This window comes from Protopterus annectens, chromosome 7.part0 (assembly GCF_019279795.1).
Source record: "Protopterus annectens isolate FY-2018-M chromosome 7.part0, PAN1.0, whole genome shotgun sequence".
NCBI classification, from domain to species: domain Eukaryota; kingdom Metazoa; phylum Chordata; order Ceratodontiformes; family Protopteridae; genus Protopterus; species Protopterus annectens.
This window is the reverse complement of record NC_056739.1, coordinates 1,058,892,656-1,058,905,165: the sequence shown is the minus strand read 5'-3', so window position 1 is coordinate 1,058,905,165 and position 12,510 is coordinate 1,058,892,656. Positions and strand designations below refer to the sequence as shown.

The window sequence follows — 12,510 nt, the reverse complement described above, 5'->3', positions numbered from 1 at the left end:
TTCAAGAGGTGGACTAGAAATATCACTGACATTGTTTATACAGTCACCTTGATTGGAATGTCCAAATTCGTTGCCGTTCCATTCACTCATTCCAATACGGTCGGGGCCTTCTCTTAAAGCTACTGGAGTTCTCTGTGGGTCAAATTCAACATTGGAACAGTCTTGATGTTGAATAATTCCACCATTTGGCTTGTTAGTGTTCTGTTTACTCCATGCGCCATTGATAAGAGGTATTCCCGCCTCTTGATTACCCGGAACAATATTACCAGCAGCAGTAGAAACCAGGGTTGATCAAAGAGGCGTCAATAACTCAACCAACTGGGTAAGCTGACCAATCAGCTTCCTTAAAATTGCTGACATTTCTGCCTCCAGTAGCCATGGAATCGGGCTGTGGAATAGGGCAAACCAAGCTTCAAAAACATATCAAAACCACAAAATAAGAAGCAAGTGTTGTGAAGCAAAGATCAGAACCAAGAAAAACAGCACAGAATGCCCAATATAGCTCCGATAATGCCAACAAGAAAATTAGACAGAGATGGGTTGGAATACTTGCAACAACGTAGCTTCCAAGAACTAGGGGCAACATTTATTATGAAAGAAATGACGAGAGACATGTGAATATTTTTCGTGACAATTCCATTAGTAATAGTTTGCAGTGACTGACGATTTGGGCACTAATGAGCATTTGTTTCATTATCAAGACGCTTTAGAGTATCCCCCCCTTTGCCAGATCGGAGAGGCTGATGAACAAGTAGCCTCACAGGTACAATTATGGCCGTTGGAGGGGGGGGGCCCAAATGAGAGATTAGATATGAATGTCTTGAACAATGTTGAGATCACTAAAGATGGTTTTAAAGTAACTTCCAATGGTTACAATATATTCAATTTTAGTGATATTGAGATCAACCAGGGACATTTTGGGTTGTTTACTAAAGGGTTCAATTTTATTCCCAGGAATAAATGTAACATCAGTAACCTCATTATTGATTCAAAACTGTTTCTGAGGAAAAGGAACCTTTAATTGTTGTTGGGATGTAATACTACTAACACAAAATGCAACAACCTTAGAAGGAAGAGTGTATACAACCCTTCCCTTCACCCGCAATTAAAACATTTTGAAATTTTAGTTGAAAATGAATTAAGGAAGGGTGTTTCAGGCAATAAATTCCCTTGTAACTTCACAGTTAGAGAAAGGAATATGATGGAAGATTTAAAAAGGAATAAAATGGTCAGGGTCATGAAGCCTGACAAAGGTGGAGGGACTGCAATGATGAACAAGATAGATTATCAATGTGGTTTATAGAAACATATATATCACCTTAAATGATTGGTTACTGGAAGGTTTTATTGACCAACAGGAGTTTGCCTTTTTGCATAATGACAAACCGAGGGTGCCAACAATTTCTGGGATTCCCAAGGTCCATAAGAGTATTTTTAATCCCCCTTTACGGCCAACTGTTTCTACTGAGGGGTCAGTCACTGCCCCTTTAGCCAAATTTTTAGATGTGAAGTTGAAAAATATACCTTTAGGGGATCACAATGTACTTAAACACTCTTAGGATATTTTACGTAGTGTAAAACAGCAACATTGTGAACAATTAAGGTTTGTGACTATAGACATCGATTTATTTAGTTGTATCTCACATCAAGAAGGTCTACACTGGTTTGAGTAGGCTTTAAGGCTGTTTGGCCATTTATCTGACAATGAAGTACATGTCAGTTTAACTTTAATTGAACTGGTGTTGAAGAACAACTTTACATTTTTTTGAAGGTGAGTTTTCTCACCAAACAACTGGTGTTGCTATGGGAGCCCATTGTGCCCAACTCTATGTTAACATGATTTTGATGTTTTGGAAGCATGTATATATTTTCAATTCTCGATACAAAGATTGCTGGACACTTTATAAACATTTCTCAGATGACATTGTAATTTTTTGGGTGGACTCTTAAGACAAACTTAATGAATTTTGGAATATATATCAAGTGCCACCTCTTTTCGACGGTTGCACACCAGTATGATAGCCATGCAGTAAACTACTTGGATGTTACTTTAGAGAAACTTGAATCAGGATTTAAGCCTAGAGTATTTAGGAAACCCACTTATTCCAACTCTTTACTTCACTAGCTCTCATCCTTACCGTCAAAAAACTGGGATAGTCAAAGGGCAGTTTGTCCACATTGGCAGGCTGTGTTCTTCTGATGAAGATTTTGTAGAAGAGTGTGGAGTTTTAACTAGAATGTTTCTCAACAGGGGTTATCCCATGGACATGGTCAACAAGGTGTACAACAAAGTTTTGGTGGGTAGACATGGTAGGTTTAAACCTATTTTAGGCCTGGACGTTATACATGAACATCCCACGACTGATGTTCTTGAGTATGACAAGCAAGTAAGTTCTGATTCATCCTTTGGTAGAGCCTTTATTAGTGAATTCAATGGGGATTCTAGAATTATCAGAGGCATTTTGGAAAGAGAATGGTACAAGTTCTCTCAACTTTCAGATTTGGGACAAATTTTTGATACCCTTTTTAAGATTGTTTACAGTAGGTGTCGTAATGTCAAGGACCATTTAGAACGAACAGGTGCACCGAATCTGAATTTTAGGAAAACTGGAATATTTAAATGCAGTTCCTATCCCCAGTGTATGTATATTATTAATTGAGATGCATTGTTTTTATTAGCTAGGGATTTTTATTTTACCAGTAAGATGCATAGTACCTGTGACTCATATGGTCTGGTTTGTATAGCCCTGTGTAATAAATGTACTGCTTTTTACATAGGGAAAACTGAGAGGAAGTTGAAGAGAAGAATGTATGAGCACATGAACGATATTCGTATTAAGAACTCATGGAGTGTTCTTTATAAACACACACTTTCATGTGTTGGGGCGAATTGTTCCTTCTTTGTAGTAGAGGACATAGCAAAGGAACCTAGAGGGAGGACTTTGGGAGACCAGGATTGAGTTCAGGGAGGTGTACTGGCAGATCCTGCTAGAAGCCAACAAGCACCCTGGTTTAAACAACATTATTTCCCTAGCTCCAGTTTTAAAATTGCGAGCTGCAAGGCATATTATGTAAAAAGGTTCTTCTATTTCATTTTGTTTTTAATAGTGTATGGTCATTAGATGGGGCTGTTATTATGTTATTTTACTGAGTTAGATTTCAATGTTTTATTTCTTTTTAGAAAACTGTATGCCTTTCCACTGGATTTTAATCTATGTATTTAGACTAGTTTTGATGTGATTTTATAGGGTCATTATATGTATATTTTATTTTTTTTTTATATGTTTTATTCTGTTTTTATTATTCACATATATCTGGGTAAGGTTTGAAAGGCTTATTTTCAAGTCAAGTATCATCTTTTTTTTTTTAAATTATTGATTAGTTTTAGTTACCAGTATTGTGAAAGGTGGTTTGCAATTGGGAAGGGTATACTGTCTGAGAAATGTGCGTTTTTTTCATTATGCATCTTATGAAGACTGTAGTGACGAAAACACATTGGGAAATAATTTGGGCGTTTATGTATTTTAGTGTCTTTCCTGTTTCTACTGTGACCTCCAATAAATTGGCATTATCGGAGGTATATTGGGCATTTTGTGCTGTTTTTCTTGGTACATGATAAAAAACATACTGAATGAATCAGTCAGTAAGCAAATGAAAACAGCTGTAGCATTGATATGGCATGGAAAACAGCAATCAAACTCGACATCAGCTATTTTAAATCTCCAAGAAAGCTCATCTTGTTATCAGTCAATGAAGAACCAAGTAATGGACAAGCAGTTATGTGCAATTAAGTCTGTTGGTTTCTACTAAAACACTGCAACATACTATAAGAACAGACAAGATGAGTCAGAGATTCAGGAACTGTGAGGCTGAAAAGTAAGCAGTGATATACCACACTGCCCTAACAACAATTAATTTGCATATTTTATGTCAGTATATGTGTTCAAAGGGCAACACTATAAATTAAAGGAGTGGATACCCTAATCTTACAATTTTGCATCCAAATTTTCATTACATTCACTGCTGAAAAGCATGGTCTGATTTGGAAACAAATACTTCTGACATAATTTGCACACATTTTTACATACTAAATCTGTAAGCATTAATAGAAATTTCAGATATTAGGCAAAGCACACACAATATCTACAAAATTACAAGAAGCCAGTTAAAACTCTTACCTGAAAAGCCCATCTTCATTAACAGCATGTTTACCATTTCTTTCACATGCTGTCTGTTATAGATATCTGGGATCAGCAATATACATCTGTAGTACTAAAAGATATACAACAAAACCAACATTAAATCTGTTAAACAGCATTGCACAGTGTTACAACTTAAAAACACTATTGTTAGGACAAAATACAAGAATGCAATTGCTAAAAAGAATATCACAGACTATCAGCTACATAAACAAGGACACACTTGTATCACTTTTGTTTTGGAAAACATTAAGGTCTCAGAATCTGCACCCTCAAAAAAAAAAATTAGTGACTGATGCCAGTCCAAATATGCATGGGAAAGTACAGTTGTGTACGCTTACCATAAATGTAGATGTTTGAGTGTATTCACTGTTGCAGTCATTACATTTGGGTAATCTGCTGGCAGGTTGCCCTCAGTTGGCCTGAATTCCAAGTCTTGGGTCCTGCGTCGGTTGCTGTCTCCTCTTCCATGACGTCAGGTCGTCAGGGGTATAAAACATGCAGCCAACACCATTTTTTTTTTAGTTTTTCTTGCCCCAGATGTCAGGTGCCCCCCAAAAGGTAGCAATCATCTACAAGCAAATACAGGTTGCAGAAGATAGAGAAGGAAATATAAACTCCAGAATGAAATGGGGACGGCTGGAGGGTAACCTGGACTGCAACAGTGAATACACTTGAACATCTACATTTATGGTAAGTGTACACAACTGTACTATGTTCTTCATGTTTCACTGTTGCAGTCATTACATTGGGGTAGAATCCGAAAGCTATGGTTGGGAGGCTGGAGCTAAACAGCATTAAGTGCGGCTATAAGGCCCTGCAGAACTGCAGTGGCAAAGCCTGCCCTGGACTTAGAGTAGAGAGGCAAATGATAACGCTTTGTAAAGGTGTGAACAGAACTCCCAAGTAGCAGCCTGTAGAACGTCTTTGGTTGGTACTCCTCTGAGAAAGGCTGCAGAAGTAGCTGCAGCTCTGGTGGAATGAGACCCAATGCCCTTGGGCACAGGTTTACCATGGTGTAAGTGGCAGAAACAGATGCAGTGGCTTATCCACTTTGAAACTGTCTGCTTTGAAATAGCCTTTCCATTCTGATCCTGCAGCATATGTCACTAGTAACTGCTCAGTTTTTCTTAGAGCTTTAGTCCTGCTCAAGTAGAATCTTAGCTGTTTGTGTACGTCCAAGGAATGCAGAATTCTCTCCTCTTGATCTGTGGATTTGGATAAAAGGTTGGCAGAATTGTTTGGTTAAGAGCCACACTGGAAATCACCTTAGGCATAAATATAGGATTTGTCCTCAGAGACACCCTGTCTGGGTAAAATGTGATAAAAGGCTCTACAGCCATGAGGGCCTGTAGCTCTGAAACTCTTCTTGCTGAAGTAATTGCTAGTAGCAGAGCTGTTTTCCATGATAAGAACTTTATATCAGTGGTAGCAGCTGGTTCAAATGGAGGCAGGGTGAGCTTTTCCAATACATAACTGAGGTCCCATGCAGGTAATGGTAATCATCTAGGAGGCCTTACATTTTTGGCTCCTCTAAGATACTGCTTTAGTAAAGGATGAGAAAAGATTGGTGGCTCTGTATTGTAATGAGCCAAAATGGCAGAGGAATGGATTTTAATTGATGAGAAAGATAGGCCTTTGTCAAGCATCTCAGTTAAGTATTGTAATATCTGAGGAATATCTGGTTCTGCTGTATCAGTTCCTTGTGCTTGATTCCAAGCACAGAATCTTTTCCATTTATCAGCATAAGATTTTCTAGTACTAGGCCTTCTGGCTTCCAAAATGACATCCATCACAGCTTTACTGAGAGGAGTTGTTTGTATAACTACATGGTCAGCCATGCCGCCAGGTTCAGTGTCTGGAGTTGATTGTGCAGGATATGATTGTTTTGCTGGGACAGTAGTTGAGGTCTTTGAGGTAAAGTCCAAGCTGGTTATTGAGACAAGTTCCTTAGGACTGGGTACCAGTATTGGCAGGCACAAATAATGGCCGTACTGTGTAAACACTTTATAATTCACGCCAAATTTTTTACGTATATTGTACTATGTTTTACCCCAGCAAATGTATATGTATTTCCCCTGTACTTGTTACTTTTCTCAAGTTGAACCCCATGTAATGTCTATGTATATCCTCATTCTCTGTTTAATATGTATGTGGAGCTTTTCTCCCCAGGACTCCATTGAAAACGGGTTCTTGAGCCCAATGGACTATCCTGGTTAAACAAATGCAAATAAATAAATAAATAAATAAATAAATAAATAAATAAATAAATAAATAAAATCTTTTAATGCAAAGCTTTCGGGTTAACCACCCTTCATCAGTACATAAAAAAATAAGTTCTTACACTGTTTAAAAAAGGAGCCATTTAAAATCACATGCCACAGCCAGCCTATCATCCTAATTACCAATTAAATTTTTAAAGGAAAAGCACTATTAATACATACAATTACATTTCTAAAACTTTATATTTATCATTCAATTAATACCAAACTATTTAAAATTAAATATTATCTCTTTGCCTTTTTACTAATACTGGCTTTAAACTAACTGCATTGTTGAGACCAGGTTTGACATCTGCTTGAAGCCTAACTATCCATTCATATTCCTTTAATTCTAATGTATTGTTCATATCACCCCCCTCTAACCCCCATATCTGAATTTGTGTGCATCATTACCATCAAGAATATGTTTACTTAATGCATTTGTCAATACCTTCCTTCTTATTTCAGATTTATGTTCTACTATCCGCACTCTTAATTTTCTGGTGGTTTTACCTACATAAAATGATGTACATATTGTACATGTAGCCAGGTATACCACCTGGGTAGTATTACAGTTTATGGGGGCTTTAAGGGCAAAAATTTCTTTAGTTGTCGGGTGTATAAATGTATCTGCATTATCATACAGATCATTACAACAATTTACAACAACTACAATTAAAACATTTCCTTGTTCCAATTCTACGTTGCAATGTTATTTTGATTTCTTTAAAATCTTTATAACATAAATTTTGCTTTAACGTTTCAGAATTCCTATATGCATACTGTGGTTTCTCTCCTACAACAGCCTTTATCTCTGGCACAGCCATTAGAATAAGCCAATTTCTCTCTACTGTATTACGTATATAGCTCGTATTAAGATTAAATGTGGTAACATACCTTACCACTTTTTCTTTTTTGTTTGGCAATTCAAGTTGCTCTATCTCCTCACTAAAAATAGATTTAAACTTATCTATTCTACCTAATAGTACTTCTTCATATACATCATTTATAACTTGTCTTAGATACCCATTCCTTTCAAACTCTTATATCATATCCTTAACCTGAATTTTAAAATTATTATCTTCAGTACTGAGCTTACTAGCTCTTATAATTTGTGCTTTCATCACTCCTTTAAATGTGTGTGGTTCATGCATGCTACTAATATATCTAGAAGCGTCAACATCCTTCTTATGTATTGTAGATTCTATTCTATCCCCATTTTTGTATAAATAAACATCCAGGAATGTTATACTTTTTTCTGATGCCATCATTTTAAATTTTAAAAATTCCGTGGAGTCATTCAGATATGTGATGTAATTATTTAGTTCTACTGTGTTACCATCCCATATTAAAAAAAGTACAGTTTTGTACCTACCATAAATGTAGATGTTCGAAGATCTACATTGCTGCAGTCCTTACACTTGGGTAGTCCGCTGTCCTCGGTCGGCCCGAATATCAAAGTATTAGGCTGACGTTGGTCAAGGCGCTTAAGACTGACATCAGGACGTCAGGGTACAAATGCGCATGACCGACGTCATATCCTCAGTCTTTTCTTGCCCCAGATGTCAGAAGACCCTAAAAAGAAAGGCCAAAACCAAAAGACAGCAAAAAACAACCAACCACCCTTGCACTAATCATATGTACAATATATACAATATCCACAATATTTACAACCCAAACCACACCACCTCTTACTACAGAGGGGAAGGAGGGAGGAATTGACTGCAGCAATGTAGATCTTGAACATCTACATTTATGGTAGGTACAAAACTGTACTATGTTCTTCATCTCACATTGCTGCAGTCCTTACACTTGGGTAGAATCCCAAAGCAGAGGTAAGGGAGGATGGCAAAACTATAAAGCATTAGGTGCTGCCAAAATGCCCTGTAAAATTGCAGTGGCAAACCAGCCCTAGATTTAGAGTAAAGAGGAAGGTGGTAATGCTTAGAGAAAGTATGCACTGAACTCCAAGTGGCTGCCTCTAAAATATCTTTAGTTGTCACCCCCCTTAAAAAAGCTGTAGAAGTGGCAGTAGCCCTAGTGGAATGAGGCCTAATCCCAGCTGGAATCTCCTTACCATGATGGGAATAACAGAAAGCAATACAAAACCCAATCCACTTAGAAATAGTTTGCTTTGAAACAGGCTTGCCCTGAGAACCCAGAGCAAATGAAACAAATAACTGCTGAGACTGCCTGAACCCTTTAGTTCTGCTCAAATAATATCGCAACTGCCTGTGTATATCCAAAGTGTGCAAAATCTTCTCCCCTTTATTTTGGGGGTTTGCATAAAAGTAGGCAAATGAATAGTTTGGTTTAAAGCCACACTAGAAACCACTTTAGGCATAAAGGAAGGATTAGTACGCAAAGATACTCTGTCCTTATGGAAAATTAAGAAAGGCTCAACTGCCATAAGAGCCTGTAATTCAGAAACCCTTCTCGCAGAGGTAATGGCCAACAAAAAAGCAGTCTTCCATGATAAATATTTCAACTCGGCAGTAGCTGCAGGCTCAAAAGGTTGTAGAGTGAGTTTCTCCAACACAAAATTGAGATCCCAAGCAGGAGTAGGAGCTCTACGTGGGGTCTTATATTCTTTGCCCCTCTAAGGAATTGCTTAAACAAAGGATGAGAAAACAATGGTGGGTCACAATCATAGTGAGCAGAAATTGCTGCAGCATGAACCTTAATAGAAGAGAAGGACAAACCTTTGTCCAGTAACTCAGTAAGATATTGAAGAGCCACACTTAAATTAGTCTTAGAAACATCCAATTCCTTTGCTGCACTCCAAAATAAAAATCTCTTCCATTTATCTGCGTACACTTTCCTTGTACTAGGCCTTCTGGCCTCCAAAATAACATTCAAAACTTGCTGTGGAAGCTGAGACCCTCCAGGGTTTAAAACAGAATATGCCAGGCTGTTAGGTGAAGAGAGTGAAGTTTGACATTGAGTAAATGACTGTTCTCCTGAGACAACAGGTGTGGAATTGAAGGCAAAGGCCATGGAGGCTCCCGTACCAGACTTCTCAGTAATGGGTACCAGTGCTGTCGAGGCCAATCTGGAGCTATTAAAATCATCTTTGGCTTGTCCTGTCTGACCTTTAGGAGTACCTTTGGGAGGAGAGGCAGAGGTGGAAAGGCATACACATGAAGATTGCTCCAGTTGAAAGAAAGAGCATCTACTTTCCAAGCTGTGGGATGAAACCTTTTTGTGCAAAACTTTGGCAGCTGGTAGTTTAGTGGAGAAGCGAACAGATCTATGTCTGGAGTTCCCCATGACACTGTCAATTTCTGAAACACATGAGGATCCAATTTCCACTCGTGGGGATCCATAATTCGTCTGCTCAACACATCTGCTAAGGAGTTCTGTGCTCCCGGCAGAAACCTTGCCTGAAGATTTAGCTGTAAACTGAGAGCAGTCTCCCACAAAATCATTGCTTGCCTGCATAGAGGATAAGAATGTGTTCCCCCTTGCTTGTTGATGTACCACATGACAGTTGTGTTGTCTGTTAGAACCAACACCTGCCCTGGAAGAAGTAAATCCTTGAAAGCTATTAATGCAAATTGGACTGCTAACATCTCCTTCAAGTTGATATGTAGATGTTGTAGTCTGGCAGGCCACGTGTCTTGTATCCACTTTCCATTTATATGAGCTCCCCAAGCTTTGTCTGAGGCATCTGTCGTTAGAATCTGACTTGCCTCTGGCCGGGTCACAGAGAGTCCCTTGTTTAGGTGACATTCCTGAGCCCACCACAAAAATTCCTTTTGAATGCAAGGTATTATCTGAATGACAGTGTCCATATCTTGGCAGTGCTGTGTCCATACATTTTTGAGATACCATTGTAGCTTCCTCATATGCAGTTTGGCATTGGGAAGCACCAGAATACAAGATGCCATGAACCCCAAGGCTTGAAGGACTGTCCTTGCAGTCATCCTGGACTGATGAGACAATTGATGGAAGTAAAGGGAAAGATTCTTTTGTTTGTCCGGGGTCAAAAAGGCCATCTGGGATGCTGTATTCAGTCTCACACCCAGAAAGCACATGTCCTGGGAGGGTACTAGACTGGACTTTATTTCGTTCACAGAATACCCCAGGCATCTTAGCACTGCTAGCACATATTGCAAATGATGAAGAAGTTCGTCCCTTTCTTGAGCCAGAATCAGGCAATCGTCCAAATAAGGATAGATCTGTATTCCTTTTAGCCTGAAGAAAGCTATCACTGTAGCCAGAACCTTCGTGAACACTCTGGGCACAGTAGATAAGCCAAAGGGCAATGCAGAGAACTGATAATGAGAAGTCCCAGCCCGAAAACGCAGATACTTCCTGCAACTTAGCCTGATAGGAACATGAAGGTAAGCCTCCTTGAGATCCAGAGTCACCATCCAGTGATCTTTGCCCAGCAGAGGTAAAAGCTGTTGTAACGTCAACATTTTGAACTTGGGAATGTCCAAATAAGTGTTGAGGATAGGTAAATCCAAAATTGGTCTCCACGTGTTCCCCTTCTTTGGTACTAGGAACAGGCGAGAGTAAAATCCTAGGCCCACTTCTGGCAGAGGGACCTGCTGTATGGCCCCTATTTGAAGCAGCAGAGAAATTTGTTTGTGAGCCTCTATTCTTTGCTGAGGAGGAACTTCTGGAATGCCTTTGAAAGGAGGCAAGGTATGGAAATAAAACTTGTAACCTTGGTGTATGATATCCAATACCCATCTGTCTTGGGTAATTAAACTCCAATTTTCCTTGAAGAGTGCCAACCTTCCTCCCAAAGGTGCTGCCAGACAAGAAGGCTCTGACAGCTGAAAAGGTAGGTCATTGGGCCTGTTTGCGAAAGGACTGGCCTCTGCCCTCACCCGAAGACTGTGCAGGTGAACTCCCTGTTCTAGGTCTGAAAGAGCCCTGAGCTCTGCCCCTACCACGTCTAGATCTACCCCTAGACTGTGAATCATAAGAAGGGTACGTCCACCCCTTAGCAGGCCAATTCCTACTAAATTTCGGAGGCTGAACTTGCAAAAAATCTTTAACAGTCTGCATAGACTTAGCCTTGTCTTCCATTTTCTTTAAGACTGCTTCCACAGGTGAACCAAACAACACATCAGACTGTAAAGGAGCATCTAAAATCCTTGTCTTAACATGGTCAGATAAATTCTGATCCCTCAGCCAGGCGTGCCTGCGAAGAACTGACCCAGTGGCAGCCACCCTAGACGAGGCCTGTACAGCATCAAAACCACATTGCAAAGAGTGCTTACCCACCTGTTCAGAAACATGTACCAAATCTTGTAATTCTTTACACACAATACCTTCCGCCAGAGCATCAACCTTAGACTTCAATTGAGAAAGAAGATAGTTTTGATATTTCAACATGTGAAACTGGCAATTCAAAGCCCTCATAGCTAAGGTGGAAGAAGTATAGACTTTCTTTCCCCATCTATCCAAAGCCCTGGCCTCTTTATCTGGAGGAACCGGATTTTTTACAACAGAGGCCTTGACACCCTTAGGTCCCTGACTAACAGTTTCTGGGTCCGCCCTAGGACTGTTATAAAGATATTTATGAGCTTCAGGCACCCTGTAATACCTGTCCGGTTTAACAGGAGCAGGAGGCAAAGAATCAGGATTAAGTGAAGCCTCTGCAAACACATCTTCCACAACATCCAGAACAGGTGGTATAGCCAAAGGCCTATGCTGGGGTAAAAGCAAAAATTCCCTAAGCCTTTTCCTGGAATCAGAGAAGTCCTGACCTTCCCACTTAAAATGTTCCCTCACGGAATGAAGAGTCTCTGAAAAAGAAAAATCCTCTGGAGGAGAAGCAGAAGGAGTAGAATCATCCACATCAGAATCAGAATAAGGAGAATACTCCTGCAAGTCTTCAGCAAGACTCTGAAACATCCAAGCCTGCTCAAAACTCCCCAACTCTGGTTCCACCCTAGGCCTCTTATCAGGAGGGGGCAAAGAACCTCTAATCAAAGTAATTAAATCTTCTGCCATTTTAAGCATGTGCTTCTTGGGCACAGATCCTGAAGAACTAGGAGTGACACCAACAGAAGCTAAACCTGGCCTGCCTC

The 12,510-nt window shown here is 39.5% G+C and overlaps 1 protein-coding gene across 1 annotated transcript in view; it reads right to left on the bottom strand.

The window, feature by feature from the left end:
* Positions 1-12,510, bottom strand: part of ACTR8 (actin related protein 8) — a 663,070-nt gene that overhangs the window by 587,697 nt on the left and 62,863 nt on the right. Inside the window, exon 6 of the mRNA XM_044077614.1 lies at positions 4,179-4,272. Coding sequence (XP_043933549.1) covers positions 4,179-4,272 — 94 coding nt within the window. The remainder of the gene's footprint in view (positions 1-4,178; positions 4,273-12,510) is intronic.